Genomic DNA, 24859 nt, shown 5'->3' on the forward strand with positions numbered 1-24859 from the left:
TGAGGGCTGGGCGACCTCCCACCTGGCGTTCCTGGCAGCGACGTTGCACTCTGGTTGGGTTGATTCTCATATTCGGTGGGAGTGGACCCCTGATCCCCTTCCGGGCCTTCCTCCGCTGGTGGTTGACTTGGCCCGTCGTCCTGGCGTTCTGACAGACGTGGGTCTGAGGTTCCGGGGTGCACTCTTTTGAAGAACGATATGTTCCGGGTGACCTCCTCGGTCCCTCTCCTCGCGGTGACCAGAGTTCCAGTTCGGCGGACTACTGTCCAAGGTTGGTGTTCAAAGGGGAGCCGGAATTTGCTCCCGGAATATCTGTCTCTTACTTGGATGGTTGACGTTCGGGCTCCCCGGTCGGCACTGGCCTGTTCATTGGAGTGGGTCCTGTTGGCTAGGACCTTCCCCGCGTCGATCTGAGGCGGAATCCAGCTTGGGTGATGCGGGATGGTGTCTCGCACTACTCGGCCCATGCTCGCCGGTCCAGGGGCTGCTTCTGTCGTGAGATGAGGCGTCAGCCGATATTCTTTTAGGAAGCTGTAGATGGCCCTTTCGAGCGGCGACCCATCGGCGTGCGCAATGCGTACTACTTTGTTGAGGGTCCGCATGAACCTCTCCGCTTCCCCATTGGCTTGAGGCCAGCGCGGGGTTACCTTGCGGTGGTGGATTCCCCACTCCTTAAGATAGTCCGCAAATTCTTGCCCTTGGAAGGGTGGGCCGTTGTCTGTCTTGACCACTTCGAATATTCCGTGCGTGGCGATAGTCTTCTCAAACTTTGTGATGACCTCCGCGGTGGTCTGGCTTCCCACCACCTCGACCTCCAGGTACTTTGTGTAGTCGTCGATGATCACCAGGGCATAGCGTCCATCTGGGAGGTGCCCAAAATCTGCGCTCACTCTCTCCCATGGTCGTTGCATGGTGAATGGTTTGCTGTACACATAGACGTGGAAATGTCGACAGGCCCAATGGATGGCAATCGCTTCTCGCTCGATCTGCGAGTACCTCTGTTCTGTGTCCGTCAAAGAGCGGCTCGCATAGGCTATTGGGGCCCACTCGCCAATCTCCTGCAGTTGCGCGAGCACCGCCCCTAGCCCATATGGGCTGGCATCCACTGCCACATTGGTGGACCGGGCCGGATTGAAGTATGACAGGGTGGTGTCAGCCGACAACGCCGCCTTGGTGTCCTTAAAGGCTTGTTCCTGTTCTGGTCCCCACTGCCACGGGATGGTGGATTTTGTCAGTTCTCTCTGGGGCTTCGTGAGGTTCGACAAGTCTGGGACAAACCGCCCGCAGAAGTTCACCATCCCCAGGAAGCTCCTTATTTCCGAGATGTTGGAGGGTGCTGGAGCGTCCTGCACGTCTTTGACCTTGTCCGGGTCCGGGGCGACTCCTTGGTCGGAGAATGTGTACCCAAAGAAACTGATCTTCTTCTTTAGGAATTGGCACTTCTCCCTGTGTAGGGTCAGTCTGGATTCTGTGATCCTCTGGAGGACCCCTCGCAGTCTCCGATGGTGGTCTTCTATCGACGAGGCGTACACCAGGAGATCATCGCTTACGTTCAGGACCCCTGGCAGCCCGCTGAGGACCTCTCGGATAGCGTTTTGGAACACCTCCGCGGCGCTTGAGATTCCGAAGTTGAGGCGTCGGTACCGCCTGAGGCCGACGTGTGTCGAGAAAGTGGTGACGTAGCGAGAGTCCGGGTGCAGCGGCAGTTGGTGATATCCGGACTGAAGATCCATCTTCGAAAACCATCTGGCACCGTTCAGTTCTCCCAGGATGTCGTCAATGGTGGGAGTTAGGTGACGCTCCCTCTTCACCGCGGCGTTGGGGAGTCGCATGTCCACACAGATGCGGACCTGCCCCGGCTGCTTCGGTTTTCTCGCCACTACGATCGGGGACACCCATGGGGTGGGTCCACTGACCTTCTCGATAATCCCCTGCCTCTCCAGTGCCTCCAGCTCATCCTCCATCTTCTTGCGCAAGTGGAATGCAATGCGCCTGTGCCTCAGCACCACCGGTTGGACCGACTGGTCGATGTGGAAGGATACTTCTTTACCTTTGAGGCATCCGATGCCCTTGAAGACGTCTTCGAACTCCTCCAGGATGGCCTCCAACTCTTCCACCAGGGCGAACGATATCAGCCTCAGTTCTTCCGCTGACTGCCCACTGATCAGCATACCGTTACCTTCAGGGGTCACTTACACTGTGGTGGGGATCTTGATGTCATTGTGGCACATCTCCGTCTTGAAACACCCCACAAGCGGGATTGGCGTCTTCTGCCCATACGCGAATACTCTGATTCTTGCTTTGCTCAGTGGGGGGCTGGGATTCAGTTGCTCATACACATTGGCCGCCATGAGCTCGATCGACGCCCCCGTGTCTATGGTGGCTCTCACGTCCTGGTTGTGGATCTTGACTTTGCACCTTGGGAGCCGTCGTCTCTTCCGTCGTGGCTGGTCTACCGCGAACACGTAGTGGACCGGGTAGTCCCGTGCGTCATCATCCATGTCCTCCTCGTCTGGCTCTTCCGCCACCGTCTGGGCTGCCTCCTTCCGTGACTTTGTGGACCGACAGACTGCCGCAAAATGGTTCATCCACCCGCATGCACTACATCTTTTCCCTCTTGCCGCGCAGTCTTGCAGGCGATGGGGCGTGCCTCCGCAGTATCCACATCCCTTTCTCCTGTCTTGCGGTTTTCTCCCTGCGTTTTGGCGCGATTTGGGCCTTCCCACGTTCGTCACGTCCACCGCGTTGACCTGCTCCGTCTTGACAGGGCGGTGGAGCGCCGCCTCCATGTGCGGTGCCCTGGTTTGCGACAGTTCTTTGGACCGGCCCAGAGAGAGGATGTCCGCAAGGGATTTGCCGTCCTCCTGAAGAATGTTGACTCTGAGTTTGGACGAATAGCATCCTTGTATAATCTGACCTCGGATCTCCTCCTGTTTGTCTCGAAATCCGCACGTGCTGGCCAGTTCTCTCAGGCGCCCATGGAATGCGTCAAGCGACTCTTCCGCTTCCTGCTTGGCCTGGCGAAGTATGAACCGTTCGTAGTCCCTGTTCGCCATCGGCTCGAAGTGCGCATTCAGGGCATTGAGAAGCGTGACGTAGGTCTTGGGTGTAGCCTCCACCAACGTTTTGTAGATGCGATGGATGTCTTTGCCGCCCAGGTGGAGGAGTAGGGCCCTGCGCCGCTCTCGGGCTATGCCCGCCCCTTCGAAGTGGATCTGGAGGCGATCGGTCCAGTGTCTCCATCGTGGGGCAAGGGAGGAGGAAGCTCCGTCGACCACAAACGGCTCACTGGCGGGAATCGACGCCATCTTGGCGCAGTCGCAGAGTCACTTCACGGCACGTGCGCTGCTCACCTCCTGGGCACAGTGACAGCTGCCTGGCTGAGGTCAGTGGGGATACACTCAGAGCCTCTCCTGTAGTCCGGCCGTGTTAGGCCTCACCGTGGGGACCTCCGCTCACCGGGCGCACACTTCCGCAGGCTCCGCCGGCCACGTGTGAAGCACACACCCACCAGCAGGCACACCTCCGGGGAACGAGGCTGAGCAGGGGGTCTCGCAACCTGCACAGGGCACATAGCAGGTAAAGCTGCAACCAGGCGAGACAGCAAGAAACCAGGGCTGAGGGCCCAGTGACAGTGCCTGAAGAGATGGCCTGTCAGCACATCAGCATGGAGTCGTTTCTGCCCCTCGTCGCCAGTGTGATGGCCTCTAGGCCTGAAACCTCGTGGCTAACGCGCTGCAGCGCTCATGGAACAGACATGGACACACAGTGCAGTTCCAGCGTGGTCCCGACTGCCGTTCGCGGGCCACGCCCCTTTATTTATAGAGCACCTGACGTCATGCGTCAGCGCTCGCGCCTCACCTCCGACGCGGGTAGACTATACCGCTACCCCGCGTCGGAGGACACTACAGTGGCATAGAAGCTCGAGTTTGCTCCCACAGCACGAGTGAGAATCAGTGGGGGAGAGGCCTGCTGCCCGTGGTGAGTGTTAGACCCCCAACAAGAACCCAAAATCCCGGAGGCGCTCCTGCACCATGCCTTGCCCAGTTTGCTCTGACACAGTGAACCGCAGGGAGAGAACTCAGCAGGCAGCTGCCTGCAGCGTGCCTCCACCAGGACAGGCAATCAAGGTGACGCTGCAGCTGTGTTGGCCCCTTTCACCCTTTGTGAGGCACTCTCAGCCCACGGGTGATTCGGCAGCCTCAAAGGAGGCGCTCCGAAGACTGGTTTCCCTGCCGGTGGCCGCCCGCTGCATCGGGGACACAAGTTAACCAAAGCAGCAACGGCCAGTGAAGAGTGGTGGCTGCAGCGCCACCTAGCGCTGTTTGCAGTTCACCCCACCCAGGACCCTCAATACACTGACCAAATAAAACAATAAAGATTACCGCACCTCGTGAGGCCTGCAGCATCTGAAGAGCTGCCGGGGCCTGATAAGAGAGTTGGCCTCAGAGCCACCTACTGGTGAATCATTACACTGAAAATGGTGAAGCACACCGGAGAAGACCAATTAGTAGGCACAAAAAGGAAGAGAGGACTCTGAGCCTGAGGGTGAATGCCCAGGCTGCCTGTGCCCCACACAGGGCATGAAGAAAGTGGTATATGCAGTGTCACCCAACGATCCACTGTGATACCGATGTACTGGCACACACCTAGGTGGAGCCATTCGGGGAAGAGAAGCAAGCTTCCGAAACCTGATTCAGTCCTCTAGCAGATATTATGAAGGGGTGATGACTGCAGCGTGTCTGCCCATGCAGCAGGAGGGCAGTGAGACTATGTACCTTTTTCCCCAAACAGAGAGAATCAAGAAGCCCCACTAAAAGCACAAGGGCACTGGATGCTGCGCACACCCACCCAGGGTGCCAAGAATCCCATAGCTGCCCAGGCCAAGACTGATATGAGCTGCGACTGATAGCAGGCAACAGGAGCATTGGTCCTACCACAAGCACCACACTGGGGATGTCTCAATAAAGGAAAAAATAACACTGCATCTATACCTGCCCCGGAGGTGCCACTGCTGGAGCCCTGCCACTGGCTGGGACAAGTGCACCCAATTGGAAAAGAGCTGCAAGCAGCAAGAGAAACGGAGCCAAGAGCAGCAAGACCCAAGAAGGCAGCAAATCCCCCTAAAGCAGGAAAGAAGCGGGCATAAAGCGTGCAACTACCAGTGGCTGACCGAAGCCACGGCAAGCTAATGTTTTGCTACACGCACCCCCAGTGGTGAACGGACTTCCCCAGAAGAACGTGCACTGTGCACACCCCCAAGTGGCTGTCTCACACCACCAAAAGTGTGAAGAGTGCACCACACGCCCCTGCCAGTGAATGACCACCACGGCAAGGAGGAAGAGCAGGCACGCCTGGTGCCAGAAGAGGGCGCCCAAAAAGAAGACGAAGCATGCGCAGTCCGAGGGGCATGACAAATGCACCCAGAAGCACGTCAGCATGGGTAAATGCCCAGGAAGGAAGAAGAACTCTCCAAAGAAAAGAAGCACTGCTGGAGACAGAAGGGAGATCTTTTACATCTCCACAGCAGCAATGGAGACCTGAGTGGGCCAAATACAGGACAGTGTCCTCCCTCATACTGCCTCAAGATGGAGTCATCGGTGACCCAAGACTGGCAAGAGGAGAGTCGCAAACTCCAAGTAGCCAGCCACTACCACAGCTCCCTACTACCCATGGAAGTCATTCCCAGAAGAGGGGGGTGCTAGGTGGCGCACACTCGGAATGGCCGCGCGGCAGTGAGGCTCCCAGAGCCCGGTGCATTTATCCTTTAAATATCCTGATTGTAAGAGGTCGCGGCAGTAGCAGCTTGTCGCAAACGCTGCAGGACACTTATGGGCAGACTCGATGTAACTTTGATGGACATCGCGCCGAGGGATTTGCAGCTATCCGGCCGGGAAGAGAGACCGGGTCGCTCCGTGAGGGCTCACTGGAGGTTATGAGCGGCTGGCGGAAGTGCCTGAGGTATCCAGCGATATCGTAAACTGCGGTGCTATAGAGGTTGGTGGCAGCAGCCTGCAGTTTGAACTGGAGAGCTTTCTAGAAGGTGGGGAGAAGCTGCTGGCAGTGGTGAAGGAGGGTGGCCTGGAGTGCGACGCAACAGAGATTGCTTGCCAAGCGCCTAATACCGTTACCCCAGAGACAGAATGGGTAAGACAGATGCTAGACAGCCGAAACTCCAATTTGAGTCGGTGCGGTGTGGTACTCAGGCCCCGCCGGCAGGGCCGGATAATGCGGGAAGCACTGCGACCCAGGGCGGTGCTGTGGCACCTGATGCGGACGTCCAGAGCATACTGCAGGAGATCCGCCATGGCTTTGCCACGGTGGTGGAGAAGGTGGACCGCATGTCGACCAGAATGGATGCCATAGTTCACAAACTAGAGGGACATGAGGAACGGCTCGCGGAAGCGGAACGGCGCATATCGGAAGCGGACGATGCGACCTCCAGCCATGCCACGCGGCTTGCCCGGATGGATAACCTGCTGAGGGTAATTGCCGCAAAGAATGAGGATTTGGAAGCGCGCAGTCGGCGCAATAATACACGCGTGCTGGGGATTCCGGAATCCACCAATGTAGGGAGGATGGAGGAGTACATAGAGAAGCTGCTGGTGTCCTCTGTTGGCAAGGACGCATTCTCCAGCCAGTTTATTGTAGAACGAGCCCATAGAGCTCTGGGCCCGCGCCCACCGCCGGGGGGCAATCCCTGGCCGATTATCGCAAGATTATTGAACTACAGAGACCGCGATGTGGCGTTGCGAGCTGCCAGAGGCACCCAGACCCTAACGTATGATGGGAATACCTTCTCAATTTATCCTGACTTCACGCCTATGGTTCAAGAGGAGCGGCGCAAATTTCTGGAGGTGAAAGCTAAACTACGCAAGGCGCAAATTGACTATGCATTGTTGTACCCAGCGCGCCTCCGGGTGACGTACCAAGGCAAGCAACACTTCTTCACCGCGCCGAACCAAGTGGAGGACTTCCTTAAGCAACAGAAAAGAGCAAATCGGAATGGTTGGGGAGGACCGGCGGCGTGGCGGATGATGTCAGAGGGAGAAGCGGAGGACTCCCTGGGAGCCACTGCGAATAGAGTCGGAGGTGAAATGGACGAGACTTGATGGATCCTACTTGAGATGCAGCAGGAGATGGACTGGCTAAGTGGTATGGCTGCCTGCGGACCTTGTTGAGAAAGTATTTTTCTCTTGAACACTGGGCACCCTCTGCCCCCTGGAACCTGAATGTTTCCTTGTTTGGGGGACTTCGGTTTGTTTTGGGGGCAAGAGTTGAATGTGTGGCTACCTAGTTGAAGCCCCCAGCGGGTATCACCCCAGGGCGGATCGCTGCACATCCAAGTTGGGTGTCGTAGCATATATAGTTGACATGCTGGGATTGGGGAGGGCTGGGGGGGATTGCATAGCTGGCAAGTTGGGGCTGCTTCAGTGGGAGGGGGAGGGTATTAAAGGGGAAAGTACTGGTTACGTCATGTTTACCTCCTGGAGAGGCGTTAATGGAAATGGAAAGGGGGGAAGAAGGACTGAGTTCAAAGTTATGCATCTCGGATTGTCTATTGACCTATGTGATATGGTAGGAGGTTGGAAACATTGCAATGCTGGACTAGTTCTTGGGGACATGTCTGGTGGTTGGGAGTATGGCTGACTCTGCTACCAGTAGTTTGAATATCATCACATGGAATGTTCGGGGGCTGGGAGATGCGCGGAAGAGGCGTCAGTTACTTGCGTATCTAGACAGGCATCACGCACACATTGTCATGTTACAGGAGACACACTTTACTCCTCAGAGGGCTGGCGGGTTTGCGTATAAATGGGCAGAACATAGAATTTTTTCATCCTATTCTTCCTATGCGAGAGGGACGGCTATCCTTATTAAAAAATAGGTGCCATTTCATCTTGTAGGTTCAACGGAGGATGCACAGGGCTGATATTGTATCGCGTGGGGACGGCTGGGATCCGTCTCGGTTACATTGGCTTGTTGCTACGGGCCAAATGTGGACGATCCGGCGTTTTTTACTACATTATGGGCCAAGATATATGAGACGGGCTCCCAACACATTATTTGGGGTGGGGACTTTAACGTCACGTATAACCCAGGATGTGATAGATCACATCCAGCCTCGCATCACTACACTAAGGCGGCTGGGGTTCTAGAGGACACAATTGAGGCGTATCAGTTAATTGATGCTTGGACGCACTTACACCCCGGCTTACGAGAAGGCACACATTACACAGCGCAGGCTGCCTCCTGGGCGAGACTTGACTATTGGTTGGTGTCTCGGGGACTGGGGCCCGCGATTTCCAGGGTGCAACATATGGCCAGGACATACTCCGATCATGCCCCAGTTCGGCTCGTGTTGTCCTCAACGGACCTTCGGGTGCCGCGAGGTGCCTGGCGATTGCAAGTTACCATGCTGCTTGATGAGGTCTTCCGGGGGGAACTGCTTGAGGAGGTGGAGGAGTTCTTTACACGCAATAAGGGCTCAGTGGACAGCGTTGAAATAATCTGGGAGGCATTTAATGTGACAATGAGAGGGTTCTGCATGTCCAAAGGGTTCGGGGTGCTGAAGGATATCAATAACACGCTCAATGGGCTGGAGAAAGAGCTGAAACATATGGAGGGGGAGATGTCTCGTACCCCTTCTGCCACGACTCAGGCGCGTTTCAGAGACACACTCACGGAATACATGAATACAGCGGAACGGGAGACACTTTTTCGGGGGAAATATTGGAGGGCCCGTTGCTATGGAGAGGGCGAGCGGCCAGGGAAAATGTTGGCGGCCTCAGTGGGGAAGCCACGCTTCTCAAATTACATACATGAGATTGAAGATCTTGAGGGGGAGGTGTACCGGGGCACAGCTAATATCCTTACTGCTTTTACGAAACACTATGGACAGTTGTATACCACCACCAGGCGGGATGTGCTAGATTTGGAGGGTTTTCTGGGAGATGTGGCGCTGGGGTGGCTTAGCGATAGGTAGAGAGACTTTTGTGTGCTCCGTTTGAGCTAGATGAGGTGCGGGAGACTATTATGAGTATGCAGTCTGGGAAAGCAACTGGGATGGACGGTATCCCTATCGAATTTTATAAGACATATATAGATATTATGGCCCCTGTTCTGCGAGACGTCTACGTGGAATCACTAGAAGTAGGCTCTCTTCCTGCGTCCATGAGGGAAGCACTTATAGTCTCGCTGGTGAAGCCGGGGAAATCCCCCTGGCAGTGTGATTCCTATAGGCCACTTTCCCTCCTAAACTGTGATGCTAAGATACTAGCCAAGTTGATCGCCACGCGCCTCAGTTTGCTACTTGAAAACTTGATACTCCCGGACCAGTCCGGCTTTGTGCCGGGAAGAGCCACATCCCATAACTTACGGACACTGTTTGCGATTCTGAATAATGTGTCGCCTGACCTGCCCCTCGTGGCTGTTTTTTTAGATGCCACAAAGGTGTTTGATTCTGTAGAGTGGGATTATATATTTGGAGTACTGCTACGAATGGGCTTTCCCCCCCTTTTTCTGTCATGGATCAGGCTTCTGTATAATGAACCAGTGGCCAGGATACTCATAACTGGTCACACGTCACCGCCACTGTCCATCACGAGGGGTACCCGGCAGGGATGCCCGCTCTCTCCGCTGCTTTTCGCAATCGCGGTGGAGCCTTTAGCAGCGAAACTGCGACAGCGTCATAATGATAAAGCATTGCGGTGTAATTTGCGGCAGATTCTTATCTCCCTATATGCGGACTATATTACATTATATGTCCGGAGTCCCCACGATAATTTGAATCCGATATTGCGGGAGTTTATAGTATTTGGGAAACTGTCGGGGATACATATAAATTGGAGTAAATTTAGTGTATTCCCACTGACGCAGGCAACGCATAAATTTGCATTGGACTACCCCCTAGAGTGGTGTGAGGAGGAGTTGCGCTATTTGGGGATCCGTGTGACGAGAGACAGAGAGGAACTTATGAGATCGAACTATGGTACTGCTATAACGCCGATTGCGGACAGTGTGACCCGATGGATTGCACTCCCCCTGTCCATGGTGGGACGGGTGTCCCTGATTAAAATGGTGATTCTGCCCCAATTACTCTATTTGTTCCTAAATATTCCATTTTACCCGGGGAGACATTTCTTTATGACACTCAGGTCTGAGCTGACGCCACTAATATGGGGAGGTCGGCAGCCGCGGCTGAAATGGGACGTACTCACCAGGCCCTACTCACAGGGAGGGTTTGGGGTGCCACATTTTGAATTATACTATCTCAGTGCGCAGGCCCACTTTGTTTGGTACTGGGTGAAGCAGCCCAGGTATATGCCTCAGGTGGCAGCGGAGCACTGGCTAGCACACCCGATATCGATAGACGGATTACTGTTTGAACCGGTTGCACCTCGGGACAAAGCGCCAACGGCGGTCACTTGTACGGTTGATGCGTGGCGCCAAATCGGGCGCATCTTACCGACACCCATGCAGTATGCGGCTCCCTTGCCGCTCACGTATCACCCGAATTTACCTCTACTGCAGGAGACATTGTTCCATCGGTTTAGGAAAAAAATGAAGATTCAGAGGTGGGGGGACTTGTATCATGAGGGAAGGTTCCGCACCGCAGAGCAGATGTTGCAGGGTTCGCAACACACTCCACTTGATCTTTTTTTATACGTCTGGCTGAGGCAGGGGATTCGGGCCATTACTCCGGACTTCCCGCAAGAACCTACGGCGTGTGCCCCACTGCAGGTATTGTTACAATGCAAGACGGCCACACGGCTGGTCTCATTGCTCTATAGAACAGTACACACTCAAATGGAACTGCCCGATCCGCTCTCCCGAGCGAGATGGGATGTGGAGCTTAACATGACACTGTCGGACGAGAAATGGGAGTATTGTTGCTTGCAGACTGAAAGAGTGAGTGCCAGCAGTAGACTCCAAATGATACACTACAAGTACCTGCATAGACTATACTATACGCCGGTTAAAATGTATAGGTACAGGTTGAGGGAGACGGACTGCTGTGACAGATGTAGGGCACCTGGAGCAGATTTTTTGCATCTAGCGTGGGAGTGCCCGGGGGTGCTTGAATATTGGCGCCTTGTATTTGAGGCACTGACAAAGATGGTACACACGCAAATTGACCCCGACCCATTAATGGCGTTGCTTGGATATGTCAGGCCACTACTGGCAACAAACAGGAAATATGTGGCACTGGGGCTTTTGATGGCAAAGAGGAGAGTGGCCTGTCGCTGGGGTCGGGGCCGTGCCCCGAAGTTCAGGATTGGCTTAATGACCTGGTGACTTGCCGGGAGCAGCTCGGCACATACGCAGAGTTGTTGCCTAGCGCCTCTAGGCTGCGGAATATATGGGACCCCTTGACCTGCTATCTACTTGAACACCCGCAGGAGGAATCGGGACAGGTGGCCGAAGGGGAGGCACACTAGAAGGTTGGGGGCGGTGGCTATGAAATTGGGGGCAGGGTGTAGCACAGACCTGGTGGGGTGTTGTGCATTCGTATAACGGGCGATCGCCTGGGGGTGCGGGGCGGCTGGATTGTTCATCATGAGGAGAATCGAGTGGCTGACCTGCAGGGTACTAATTAAGGAAGGTTGTGATGATGTTGACCTGTATCACGGAGAGCGTTCTACCTGGCCCTTGAGAGAAGAACTTGTAGGTTATGCCATGTGTTGATGATGTAGATATCTCTACAGACTATGCTTTAGATGAAGCTGAAGATGTATGACCACTGCATTGTGTACCTCTGTGACATTTCAGATGATGCTAATGTTTGTTAATGCAAAAACACCAATAAAAAGAAAATTTTAAAAAAAAAAAGTCATTCCCAGAAGAGGGAACACCCGTAGTAGGAGCTTCAAGAAGCTGCCTGAAGAAGGAGCACCAAGACAAGTGGCTGCTCGCCACGCAGCAGAAAAGAGCGACAGAAGTCTCGCCCGCATGGTCCAGAGACCATTGAAGTTGATAGGCCCTGTTTGCCTTATTGGAACATGGTGCATGGCATGGCACCTGGAGAAGAAGCAAAAAGAAGAGCAACAATCTTGTCACCTGGAAGAGCTGGACAAACACAGGTGCGTTAAGGAAAACAAGAGGATAAGCACGAGGACTCGTAGCACCACAAGCCAAGAGCATGCCCAGAGACACCAGACAGCCACCAAGGTGGATTGACATCCCTGGAGACAGCCCCAAGGGAGAACCATACATAAGCCGCAGCAAGCGTGAACCGTGTTGCTCCCCAACGCTTCCCAGTGCAACCGTCCATCCCCGAGTGTCGGCAGTCGAAGTCAAACGGCATCCCTGCTCCTGACCGCAGATGCCAGAGGTGAAAGACAGCTTCAGCAAGGCAGAGACATGCAGCTGCGAAGTCTCTCCAGAAACCTCCTCTCCTAGCCGATCGTCACCACCTGTCGTCCAGGCCCAATGGCATCTACATCATCAGCGCCATGTGCATTACACCGCACTCAGCAAGAAACGTGGAAGTGTGACCGGAGGGTCCACACTAAGAATCAGACAACCGACCAAGTTCAGAAGGGAAGTCGTGAGTGGCCGGGTCGGACGATGAAGAGAACCGAAGCTACAAAAGGAGCAAATCCTGACACACCAACTGCAAGCGAAGGGGTGAAAACCAGAGGATGAACTGGCGACCGCTCAGCGGGAGACCGAGAGTAAGCCTGCGCGAACAGAGTCTCATGCCTCACATTTTTCAGCGTGTGCATCACTTCACAGTCACCAATGTCCTAGTCACCCAAGAAGTCCAAGTACACGGATATTATTGCCTCCCCAAAGGAAATGGAGGCACCTGGCCACTCCCTGCCTCAGGTGATCGTCTCAAGACTGAAGGCCTGCAACCATCGTGACAAGTCATCCCCAACTGCTGTCCAGATTCACCACCAGGCTGGCAATGCCATCACGCCAGTCCGTATTAAGTGCGTCAAACGATACCATCTCAAGAGTACCAATGGACTGGAATCCTACACCGTTGTTAAACCAGCCGACAAGAAAACCCAGAGGCTACCTGCTAACCTGGCTCACACCTGAACTGCGGCAGCGAGAGCATGTCTTGCCCAAGACCCATTCACCTCTGAGATTTGTGTGAGCGACTAGGTGCTGGCTTCTCGGTGGTCTTGCAGCTACCGCCAGTCGGCACAAAAGCAGCCCCAGCGCAGCTCACAAGCAGTCTCGTGGCAAACACGACAATGAGCCTCCCAAGGCGGGAGAGTTGGACAAGACATTGCCCACTGGATACAGCAAGATAGTCTAACAGGGGCGTCAGTCGATCCCGCAACACTTTTGTGAACTTTCACCATGGACTCCAACCATGCTCTTGACGCACCCAGTTTAATGAACTGTTAGTACCCATTACAAACCATCCTCTACGTCAGCGAAGCGGGCCACCTCGGACTAAAGGACATGTTTCCACTGGCATGTTACAAGAAGTGCAGCTGACGTCTCCAAGCCAGCGTTCATGTCCTGGATCACCCAGGTTAAATTATGAATGCCCGTCAAGATCGTCCTGCTGCAGTCAGTGTCACCAGTCCTTGTCTGCTGTTTTCCTGATGCCTGGCACTAGAAGCTGATGGACCCTGTGGTGTATATTTTAGTTGTTGTTTATCCCTACAGGTTGGACTAGTGAGTGTTTGGTCTTCATTAAAATTTGGGAGGAATGTTGTGTCCTGAGAGACACGTTCAATTGTCCCAGCAGACACGGAATTGTTAACCACTCCCTTGGGGGAGTGGGCATACATGCACCCCATACGCATCCCTCACAGGTGTCACGAGTGACATGAGCCTGCCAATAAATGGGCCCGGGTGCACAAGCTCGTGGCCAGATGTAGTACCCTACTACCCGGTGTGTGTCGTAGTCTATTTAGTCATGTGGGCCTAGGGCCCAACACAACAGTTATGTCACCAGAACGAGTGCCAGCAGGGTTGGAATGTGTCAAAGTGATCACCAGGTAGTGTTAAGTTTCACGCACACAGTGTAATGCCGCAGTAGTGCCTCTCCTCAGCAGCCCCCACTGCACAAGATAACTGCCTCTTTAGTGACTGGGGTAGGTTTATTCAGCGCCAGTCATCTAGTGGTTTTAAACCCCGTCAGGGGCCTCTCCAGTACATTGGGCCACAACCAAAGCGGGTCGGCTCTGTTCCCGCAGGCTCCTCATCGCAGCTCCACCAGGCTCCCACCAGACACAGCCTGTCGAGTTCCGCCCTCTTCAGAGCAGCAATGTGATATGCCGGTCACCTACACCCACAGCTGGAAGACATTTCCGCCTGGGCTGGGGTGGAGGCTCACGCTGCCGCTCCTGGTCCTGCCTCACCGGTGTCTTACTCACTCACCATCGGTGCACCGAGCCAGCATGAACACCAGTGCCGATGAGGCCACTTCAGTCCAGCGGGTGTTGCCAGGCTCCTTTAGGCACCCTCGCCCACCTCAGCCACTCACCCACATAGCCAGAGGTGTCGCAACCCAGGCAGCGGTACCCAGCCCCAATTGCCGGCACCAGCTGCACACCTCCAAGCGCAGCCCATGCGCCAGCAATTACTCAACCCCAATGTGTAGCCAGCATCCGGGGCCCTTGAGAGTCCAGATTTCAGTGTGGGCAAAGGGCTCCTGGAAGGAGAATTTGCAAATTGGCTGCAGTCAATAAGGAACCAATATGGCCACTTCCACATTTTATTATTGAATACGTATTATCGGAAAAGCCTTGGAAGGAAAAGGGATAATGGAATACAAACATATTTAAAATTAAAACACAGGCACACCAAGGCTATAATTTGCTGCTATTACTATTATATAGATTGTGTGTACATGGAGAAGGAGAGAGTGCAATAGAGAGGGGAGGAATGAGAATGGGAGAAAGAGAAAGAAATTGGGAGAGAGGAGAAAGTAGAAGAGAAATGGGAAAGGAGAGAGAGAGAGGGAGTCCTGAAGAAAGAGAAAGCGAGATACATTAGGGAAGAAGAAAAGAGAAGCACGCAATTGCTGTTCTTTTATGGCCGAAATTGCGGACTGCAGCGCGCATTCGACAAGGGAGGTGACAGATGAGAGGAAATGTGAGATGGAGACAAACTAAATAAAGAAGGGGAGAGAGAGAAGACACAGAAAGAGGATTACAAAGCTATTTACTTTACTTGCTACTCGAGTAGGCATCTTTTTGTGAGCTTCTTAATTGCCAATTTGCCTGGTAAATATTCTTAATCTTGAATGTTCGATGTATCGCGTGTATAGTTAAAAGATTTTGCACAGGTTGTGCGATCAGATAAGGTCAGATTGGGAACACAATTAGGCGGCCCATATCCCTGATTATCCCTTTAATGGATCACCATGTATCTGTTTTGTCTCACTGGAATCTTGACGGTTGTTTTTTGTTATTGTTTTCTGTAGTGTGAACTCGGCCCAAAGTCACTGGAGCAATGTACATGAGCACCAGTTACAATACACAAGATCAAATTCATTTTCATTTTCGGTATAAAGATTAAGGGCCCAATTCTGATGTGGTTAGGAAAGCTTCCCGACCGAGTGGGTTTGGGAATGGTTTCCAGCCGAATCGGATCGGGAGAGTCTAACCGACCGAGTACGATGCATCCAGATGCTTCCAGAAACTTTTTGGTTGGACTCCCATTGACTTTAATGGGAGCCTTTGTTCCGACCAAATGCATAGGCTCCATTCGAAGAGAGTGGTGGCTGGAGAAAATCACGCACCCTGTGGTGGGTATCCCCTGGTGTCTGCCACCCTGTACATGGCTAGTGAGGGAAGACCCATGTGTACCCCCACGGGACCCGATTGGGAAGGCTCCAGGTGCAGGGGGGCCCACTATGGGCCCCCAAAGTCTTATTCTGACTGCTGATTCGAGTCGGACGGCACGATTCGGAAAGGCTGTCCAAATCCAGCATCGTACTCGGTCTTTTGGAAACCCGGCACGTAGGAACATACAATACTGCTCCGTACGGCTCGGGCATTCCATGCTGGGACTCAAACCTAGTTTCAACATCTGCAACTCTGACCATAGCGCAATTTTATGCAATCCTCTCCTCTCCCCCAACAAGTCCTAATAGACACTGGAGCTAAGGTCACAACACCTGGCTTCTACGGAGGCCACTTCTCTTACTCACCCCCACCCAGCCCATTATAGACTCAAGGCATTTACCTGGCTTTGGAGGTGTCAAAACACACATTGCTGCTGCTCAAGGAGGGGGGATGCAGGTGAGAATGGCCCAATAAAACCTGTCCCCGTGTGAGGCCCCTGCATACAAGCCACCCTTACTGCTGTCATGGCCTAAAAGTGATAGCCCGGCGGGGGGATAACACTGTTTCTGGAAGGGCACACGAGGCAGGCTCCAGGGTGAGAATGCCCCAAAGGCTTAAGCAACACCTGGCCCCCAGCCTCAATCTACAGAAAAGCAGGGGAATGACCAAGATACTGACGGCACATTAAAGTGGCCAGGTGGGGACTGGGAAAGAAATTCAGTCTCTTGGGCTGCTTTACAGAGGCCCCCCAAAAATGGCCCACAGGTGACCCCAGGGCACCGGCCCATTGACCAATGCCCGATTGCCCACCTTCACAATCTGAACCTGTGGTCAGATACTACACAGGCAGAAGCGTGAGTAAATGACAATTGACAGCAGGTGGGCAGTGGGGGAGGAGAAGTAATAGGGGGAGGAAAACAAGTGGATGAAGGAGCAGCGATAAAAAGCTAGGAGAGAAGACGGCCTGCAGATGCATCCGTGTTTGATTGGAAATGAAAATAAAAATTCCTACATTTGCTCATTTTTAGTCTGCATTCAAAAACATTGCAGATTTTAGTACATTTGCACAGTTTCTTTCAAAAACCATAGTAAGTTTGCAGAAACAAAGTAAAAATAGAAGAGAAAGGGCAGGATAGAAGATGTGGCATAACAGCCTGTACTGCCGACCTTGGAGTTGGGGAGCCGGGTATGAGTCTCGCCCTCGACTCACAAGCACACTTGAAATATGTGCTAACACAAACCGTTTAAATCAAAGACATCAGTGAAAGCTGAAAAACTGTCAGAAAGCAGGCTTTTACTGCATGCAGTTGTCAAAGCAAATAAATGCTGTGCAGCATTACACAAATAAAAGAATTTCCCATCAAAGCGGGCAGATGAGTACAAGTACACAGGACATGGGAGACTAATAAGAGAGAAACACACTTGGAACAACAGGAAATAGAATGCCTACAACCAATAGAAACAAGGAAAAGTAAAGTGACAAGCACACAGACCAATATGAAGTGGAGGTGGGATGTAAGCCCCTTTTAGGATATATTAAATGCAATAGATTTCACAAGCACAGCCCAAGCGCTGTGCGGGGGAAACCAAATCATAAGCACAGCGCAAGTGCTGTGTAGCCAAAACCTACTACTAACTGTAGTCTAATAAGAGACAGACAGTGTGAGGAACATGGAATAGTATAGAGAGAGACTGTCAGTGAAGGGAGCAAATACTAGAGTTCAATGAGAGACAATCAGTAAAGAGAATGTGGGCTATATTTTAAGGAGAAACAGATGATCAGTGAGGGAAAGATGAACAATAATATTGGAAGAGACTGTCATTGAAGGTAGCACACCATACTATAGTATAAGAACCGACTCTCAAAGGAACAGTTAGTTTACTATAAATAGGCATACTGGTTCAAGGAAAAAGTGCTTTCGAGGAACCGTGGTTGGGTTATGCCGCTGCCCCTTCGATGAGAATGTAAAATAAAGATTATGGATGACAAGATAGCACTCTTCTCAATTTAAACATCTAATTATACTGGTCTTAAATTGGACGAACATAGAGACTGAAAGAGGTATGACAGCGAAAGCTGTAGAGAGAAAGGACGAGGATGGGAGCTGGTGCAGGAGATCTGGCAAGGGGCGTAGCTCACTCAGATGTCATTCCCATTTCTCTCCATACTGCAGGAAGAGGACCATGCTGTGCAACAACTTGGTGGCTGTCTTGGCTGCGGTCCTTATGGCGATTAGCAGGACGGTTGGCTCCTTCGAAGTGATACTTTTGGGAAGAATGCTATATGGGGTCAATGCAGGTGAGTGGGGGAGACATGTGTATACCATGCATCAAGGGGAGGGGGACCATGCATATGGACTCAATGAAGAATTGCATTAAACTCTGTTGTAGCCTACACATGGAGCCACGGAAGGTCGCATATGATGATGTACATGAGGCATACGTTGCTATGAGTAGCGATCATGTAATCATGCAGATGTATGTGCATCAATCTATTCATGGGTCACAAATTGGGCTACTCATGGGGATATGCATTGTGGGGCACATCTCTTAACCCATTAGGCTCAAGCAAATGGCTCTTGCATCAGGCTATGCATGGCATGCTTAGGGCCACAAATGTGATCATGCATCATGCAATGCACAGTTCTGTGAGTGGTACATCGGTGTATGCATCCCTGTAACGCATTATATGAGACTACATACTTCCAAGAACTATCCATAGACCATATGGCTATCAATAGTACATTCTCCAAATGAAGCTTCATGCAAACCTTCACCTGGTCCCTGGATCATTTACTTTGTTACAGATATTAGTGGGGCTCAGAACACACCATGGAAGGAGGGGTGTACCATGTGGTGTTTGTTGATTGGAGTATAGTTACATCATTTATGGTAAGAGTTGTATGGCTCATTGATGGTTGGCAAGAGAGGCGTAGATTCAAGATGATTAAAAAGAATGGTATGTCTTCAAGATGACTTATAAAAGTGGGCGGCTTAAGGATGGTTTACAAAAGAGTGTGGCTGCATAATGGTTGCTAAAATGGGTATTGGTCTGCTGGCTTAGAAGAGGAGATGGCTCAGAGATGGTTTGCAAAATAAGTTAGCTTTGGGATTGCTGAAAAGAAGAAGTAGACCATGGAGGACTGGTATGAAGTATGTGGCTAAGGGATGGTCCGTAAGAATGGTGTAGCTCAGAAATTATTGACAAGAAGGGTGTGGCATAAGCATAAACAAAGGGATGGTGGGTAACAGGCGTGTAGCACAGGGCGGTTGATATGAGAGGCATAGCTAAAGGCTGGATCTTCAAAGGTGTGTGTCTCAGGGATGTTTGGTAAGAGGGGTGGACCAATAGATAGCCAATAGCTGTGAATCAGGGTTTTTTAGTACGATGCTTAAGGAATGGTCGGTAAGATAGATGTGTTTTATGGATAAATAGTAAAAGTGGTGAGGCACAAGGAGTTTTGATAAGAAGAGTGTGACTCGAGTTTGGATAGTAAAATGTTTGTCACCTGGGAATGGTTAGTAATAGTTTGTGTGATTCAGGAACGGTTGGTTGAGATAAGTGTGGCTTGGGATGGTTCGTAAGTCAGATTTGACTCATAGATGAATGGTGAAACTCATTTGACTTGAGGATGTTTGGTGAGAGGTTGTGCCTCATTGAAGTCTGACTCAGAGATGGGTTGTAAGAAGGTGCACTCATGGATTGGTGGTAAAATGTATATGGCTCAGGAATAGTTCATAAGAGGGTATGACCCATTGATGGAGCATGAAAAGAGTATGGCTTGGCTGTTGCTAAGAGGATGTGAATCAGATATGTATAGTAAAATGGATCTAGCTCGGAAATAGTTGGTAAGAGTGGTGCTCAAGGAAGGTTGGTAAGAGGGTTTGACTGGCAACAGTTGTTAAGAAGAGTGTGTCTATCGGGATAGTTGGAAATAAGGATATGCCTCAGTGATGGATATTAAAAGGGTTGTGGCTTGGATAGTTGGCAAAAGGGAGTGACAGTGAAAGGGGGCATCTCAGAATTATTGGCTTTGGTAGAATGGCTCCAGGACAACTATGTAGGAACTGCCCTCAGGAATTGAAAAGAGTTGAGGATGCTGTGGTGATGTGATGCTTAGGAAACATGTTCAGGGACGATCATTGTACGTTCCATATTCCTGTGTGGAATGCATGGATTTGAGGAGTTGGCAGTTTATTCCTGGTGCTGTAACGATATGACATGAATAAACCACAGCTGCTGCTGACCCTCAAGAACTGCATGTGGTTTCCTGACTTCTACAATTTGGCAATCACCTACATTGAACCTTTTAATCTTTGTTGTGATCTCATGATGGAGACCAGTTGCTGTAGAAAAATTACATTAGCAGATGCTATGCCAGCAACCGATCAAGCTACACTTTTTTGGCTGAGGAAATCGTGCTGCCAACTGGCAGAGCTGAGGTATGTGAATGTGTTGGTGTTTTAGAGAAAGGTGTAAGCGCTAGGGGAAAAGTGCTATATCAATGCGGTAATAAGGTTAAATTATCTGGAATAAGAATTGTACTATTGACAGTCAAGAGCAACGCAGGGAAGCAGTGTGAGTAGGCAAAGATTGAGGCAAAGTTTTGAAGACAGGCTTACTTGAAAAAAAAGCATTACCACTTACGGTTGTGCCACGTGCTGCATTCAAATCTTGACGTCAAGCCTAGTGTTTTTACCAGCTCGCTCGAGGGTTCCATGCTCCACTTTGCATTAGTGTCGATGGTTTCACTTGAAGGTTTGTGGGTGTCAATGTGACGTACCAGTCAGTGACATGCACTCTACTTAAAAGAAAGACAAGCAGTGTTGAATCAAGAGGCATGGTGCAGGCACCATCTTTGGGAGGTGCAGCAGCAAACACACGTGTACCTGTAGGGACAATCAGTGACGTGCACACTATTAAAAAAGCAGATCAAGTGGCGTGGTACGGGCGCCATGATGTAGTGAATACCTGACAGAGCAATCAGTGATGCGGACACTATTAAAGTTTAAAAGAGGCAACAACAGTACTCATCTGTCCAAGATGTGGCAGCCAGCACACGTGTATCTGAAGGAACAATCAGTGACACACATACTATTAGAAAGGCAGATCAGGCGGCGTGGTTCTGGTGCCATCTTTAAGCGTGCACCTGAAAGCATCAGTGATGTGCAGACTATAAAAGTTTAACAGAGGCAACAACAGTACTCTGCCATTGTTTCTGGTCATACAAGTTCAATGACATGCACACTTTTTGGTGTCACAAGTGGATTCGGTTAGCATGCCACAGTGATAACAAGAAAAGGGCATGTCATCCGGAAACGGACAACAGAAGTATAACCTAGTGCTTTCACTGGAGATACTGCACACAGATATACAGAAGTATAGAAACATTGATTTTAGTGGTGAAGAGTCAGTTTGTGTGTGTAGAAAATGTTATATTCATTGAGTGTGTAAACAGTGGGGTCAACAGCAGCCATGCAGAGTGTTAGTGCATCCCTGCTATTCTTGAAAACTCAAGGTGATCCTCCTATCAGTTGGAAAACCTGGTACAGAGCATTCACAAAACATTTGGGTATCATTGGGGGTAATAGATATTGTCCTGAAAGGAAAAGGTTTTTATTGGAACACAACTTGGGCCTTGAAGGGCAGGCAATCTAAGAACAATTGCCACAAGTGCATAAGTGGTCAGAAGAGGAAAACAAACCTGATGAGTACCAAGAAGCCATGAGACAATTAGAAAAACAATCAGACACTCAACCAAACCTGATAGTCAATAAGCACAAGCTCTTCAGTCATGAGCAGCACCAGAAAAAGTCAACAGATATGTATGTGACAGCCTCATGTATGTTGGCTGCTGATTGTCAATTTGGGGAAGTCACATTCAGCTGCTAAGAGATCAAATAGTAGTCAGATGCTAGGACAAGAATATCCAAGAGAAATTACTCAAATTGAAAAATCCTTCCTTGTCAGAGGCTAATGATATCATGAAAAGTATTGAGATTTCACATAAAACATCAAAAGAACTAGTACAAAAATAAAATGTAGGTCTACACGTTTTATCAGAAAAAATTACCAAAGATCACAATGCATGGAAACTAGGAACTAAGAAGAAGAGGCAAGAGATGTATCTAGAGGAGAAAAATCGGAATCCATAAACAAACAAAAAATGTTTGTTTTAGGTGTAGGTTCCCAAATCATACACCAATGGGCCCTCAGTGCCCAGCAAAAATGTAACCTGTTGGAACCTGTTGAAATTGTGGGAAAGTAAGACACTTTGTCATAGTAAAAAGAGCAGAGTGGGTACCCTAAGAGAGAATGAAAGTGATGATAATTGGAATGAGTTAACTGAATAGACAAAGATGTATTGATCGTGAGTGGGGGAGAAGGAGTTTCAATGTGTTGATTGATATAGGGAGATTGTAGATGGAAAGAATAGACCTACTGGAATCTGGTGCCAAAATGACTCATTACTGAGGATTTGGTAAATAACAAATGGGGGAAGAAAGACCTCTTACCACTGGACATGTGCCCCGTATTATGTGAGGGAAAGAAAATTGATTTAGTGGGCTATTCAAAAGTTCATTTCAATTTAAGGGCAGAAGCATTGTTGGAAAGATGTATGTTACAAGAAAGGAACTAAACATTTTGGGATGATACCATCAAGGTATGTTCACAATAACACTGACACCTGGAAGGAAAGTAATAGTGTCCCTTGTGAATGGACAGAAGCAAATGCTGGCCCCTGGTAGAGTTCAAGATAATTGTTTGTGGGTGGAAAATGTAAAGAAGTGTTTAAGAGCAGTTTGGGAAAAATCAAAGGATTTAAGCAAAAGATCTGTTTGAAGGAAAGAGTGACACCCATTAAGCATATGCTTTTCAGCATTAGGAGAGAATTGGTGGAGATGTTAAGGAAAATGTCCATGAATAGGGTGATTCTACCCATGGAATCATTATTATGGTTATCCCCGTTACTGATTGCTAAGTAGACAAAAGGAAGAACTATGAATCTGTGTTGACCTAGAAAAATGTAAACAAGGTTAAAGGGGTAGATTCTCATCCGTTACCATGCATTGATGACATTGATATGAATTCTTCAAGTTTACTTGTATTCAGTAATTTTGACTTAGCATCAGCCTATCACCAGTTGAGTCAGACCAGGCGAGTAGATATCTAATAGCATTTGTCTCTCTGATTGGATTCTTTTGGTTCAAGAGGCTGCCTTTCGGTTTGGCTTCTGCTGCATTCATTTTTCAAATCATTATGGAGTCTGGGTTACAGGGTATTAAAGGTGTGGTCACATTTCAGGATGGCATACTGATAGAAGCAAAAGACATGTAAGAGCACAATGGAGTGTTACAAACTGTTTTAGAAAGACTTGAAAGGGAAGGAATTGTTGCAAATATTAAGTAGTGTGTTTTTGCAAGGTCTCATCAAAGGAAAGGGGACAAGGGTCCAGCATACGAGCCCCTTAAACATATTAATTGTAACAAATAAGTATGCAGTTCCTTTAGACAAAGTCACAAAATGAGAATATATGTTTGGTCGGTCTAGTGTCCTATGGGGCAGATGAGAGTCTGCTCCTTTTGGAACTAGGGCCTCCACACACCCAATTGGGTGTCATGCTTCATCATCAGGCTGGTGTTGCAATGCCTGATGGGCACCCATATAGGGGCCCTTTGTCGGAGATCTTTTATTCCAAGCCGTAAGGTGAAGTGGGGGTATTGGGCAGTGACGTGTAGGTCTAACATGGAATATCTCTGTCATGTGATATCAGAGAAAGGGGGTAAATCCAAGTCGAAGGTTGCTGAATGCCATTAAACAAGCTCCAGTTTCAGAAAACAAGGAACACGTTTCTTCGTTTCTAGGTGTCTATGAGGTGTATTCAAAGTTTTACAGATTTTTCAGGCATGTTAGAAAACTTACGGGTGTTGCTTAAGGAGAACAACGTTTTTGAGTGGAATGAGAGTTGCAACATGGAATTTGAACATTAAACAAAGAAATTGGGACTGCCAAGGTTTTAGCACAATGTGATCCAAGTTGTCAGTGTTTAATCACGGTAGATGCCAGCAACAGTGGGGCGGGGCAACCTTGCCACAGTTGAGTAGCAAAGAGGACAGGACAATCAGGTTCCCCTCAAGAGCACTGAGGGACAATGAAAAACTGGTCTCCATGATTGAGAAAGAATTGCTGGCCTGTTGTTGGGTGGTAGAATGATTAAAAAGTTTTGTGTGGGATGGAAGTTTACTGTTAGTTAACATATTGTATAGTTGTGTCATGAAGGATCATATACCAAGAATAGCTAGATTAAGTTCAAAGTTTTTGCTTCATGGTTGAAGGGCTGGAGCACTAGGTCTGAGCACAAATGTGTTACAGACTTGAAAATTTGTGCAAAAGTGGAAAAGTCTCAGATGAAGATAAAACAGTATTTTATGGTAAACATGGTCTCTGAATGAATATTAATAAAATTCAAATGGGGGATTGGATTCGCAAAATGAAACTGTACATGCACCAAAGGGGTCATCATAGTTTAGAGACCCTGTTGTGGTAGAGGCAGTCCAGGGGAGTGCGATCAGAGTGAAGAGACACAAATGGTGAAATCTTAGAGTAGTGAAAGTGCACAAGGGAAATGACTCCCACTAACTACTTTAGACCAGGCACTACGAGTGGCCATCCTCAAGCTAGACAATATGGTAATACGTTGTCACCAGGAGAAGGGGGAGCCTATCAAGGTAATACCAGAGAAAAGAGGATTATAAGGAAACCTGCGAGGTTTCACGCATAGCATACTGATACTGGTATGAGGCGTATGATTTAAATGCACATTTTATCAGACAATCTTAATATTATTATTTGCACTTAGCCTGGTGATTTGTTATGATATGTGTGAATAGTTTGTGCATTTCTTAGGATTAACATTATTAGTTTTATTATTGTTTTGCTGGGGGTGGTGATTAGGAATGTTGATTGTGTATGTATTACTATGCTCAGGTATGTTTAGTTTATTATGTGTAAGGAGGGACGTCGTTGCGGTGCTGTGATGCATAGGAACAGTATTCAGGAAAGTTCATTAAAGGTTCCACATTCCTGCATGGAATGT

At 49.8% G+C, this 24859-nt stretch overlaps 1 protein-coding gene across 1 annotated transcript in view; it reads left to right on the plus strand.

Moving 5' to 3' along the window:
• Nucleotides 1–24859, plus strand: part of LOC146783419 (solute carrier family 2, facilitated glucose transporter member 11-like) — an 890872-nt gene that overhangs the window by 562298 nt on the left and 303715 nt on the right. Inside the window, exon 4 of the mRNA XM_085636334.1 lies at nucleotides 17936–18060. Within this exon, the coding sequence (XP_085492460.1) occupies nucleotides 17936–18060 (125 nt within the window). The remainder of the gene's footprint in view (nucleotides 1–17935; nucleotides 18061–24859) is intronic.

Source organism: Triturus cristatus, chromosome 11 (genome assembly GCF_964204655.1).
Source record: "Triturus cristatus chromosome 11, aTriCri1.1, whole genome shotgun sequence".
Lineage (NCBI taxonomy): Eukaryota > Metazoa > Chordata > Amphibia > Caudata > Salamandridae > Triturus > Triturus cristatus.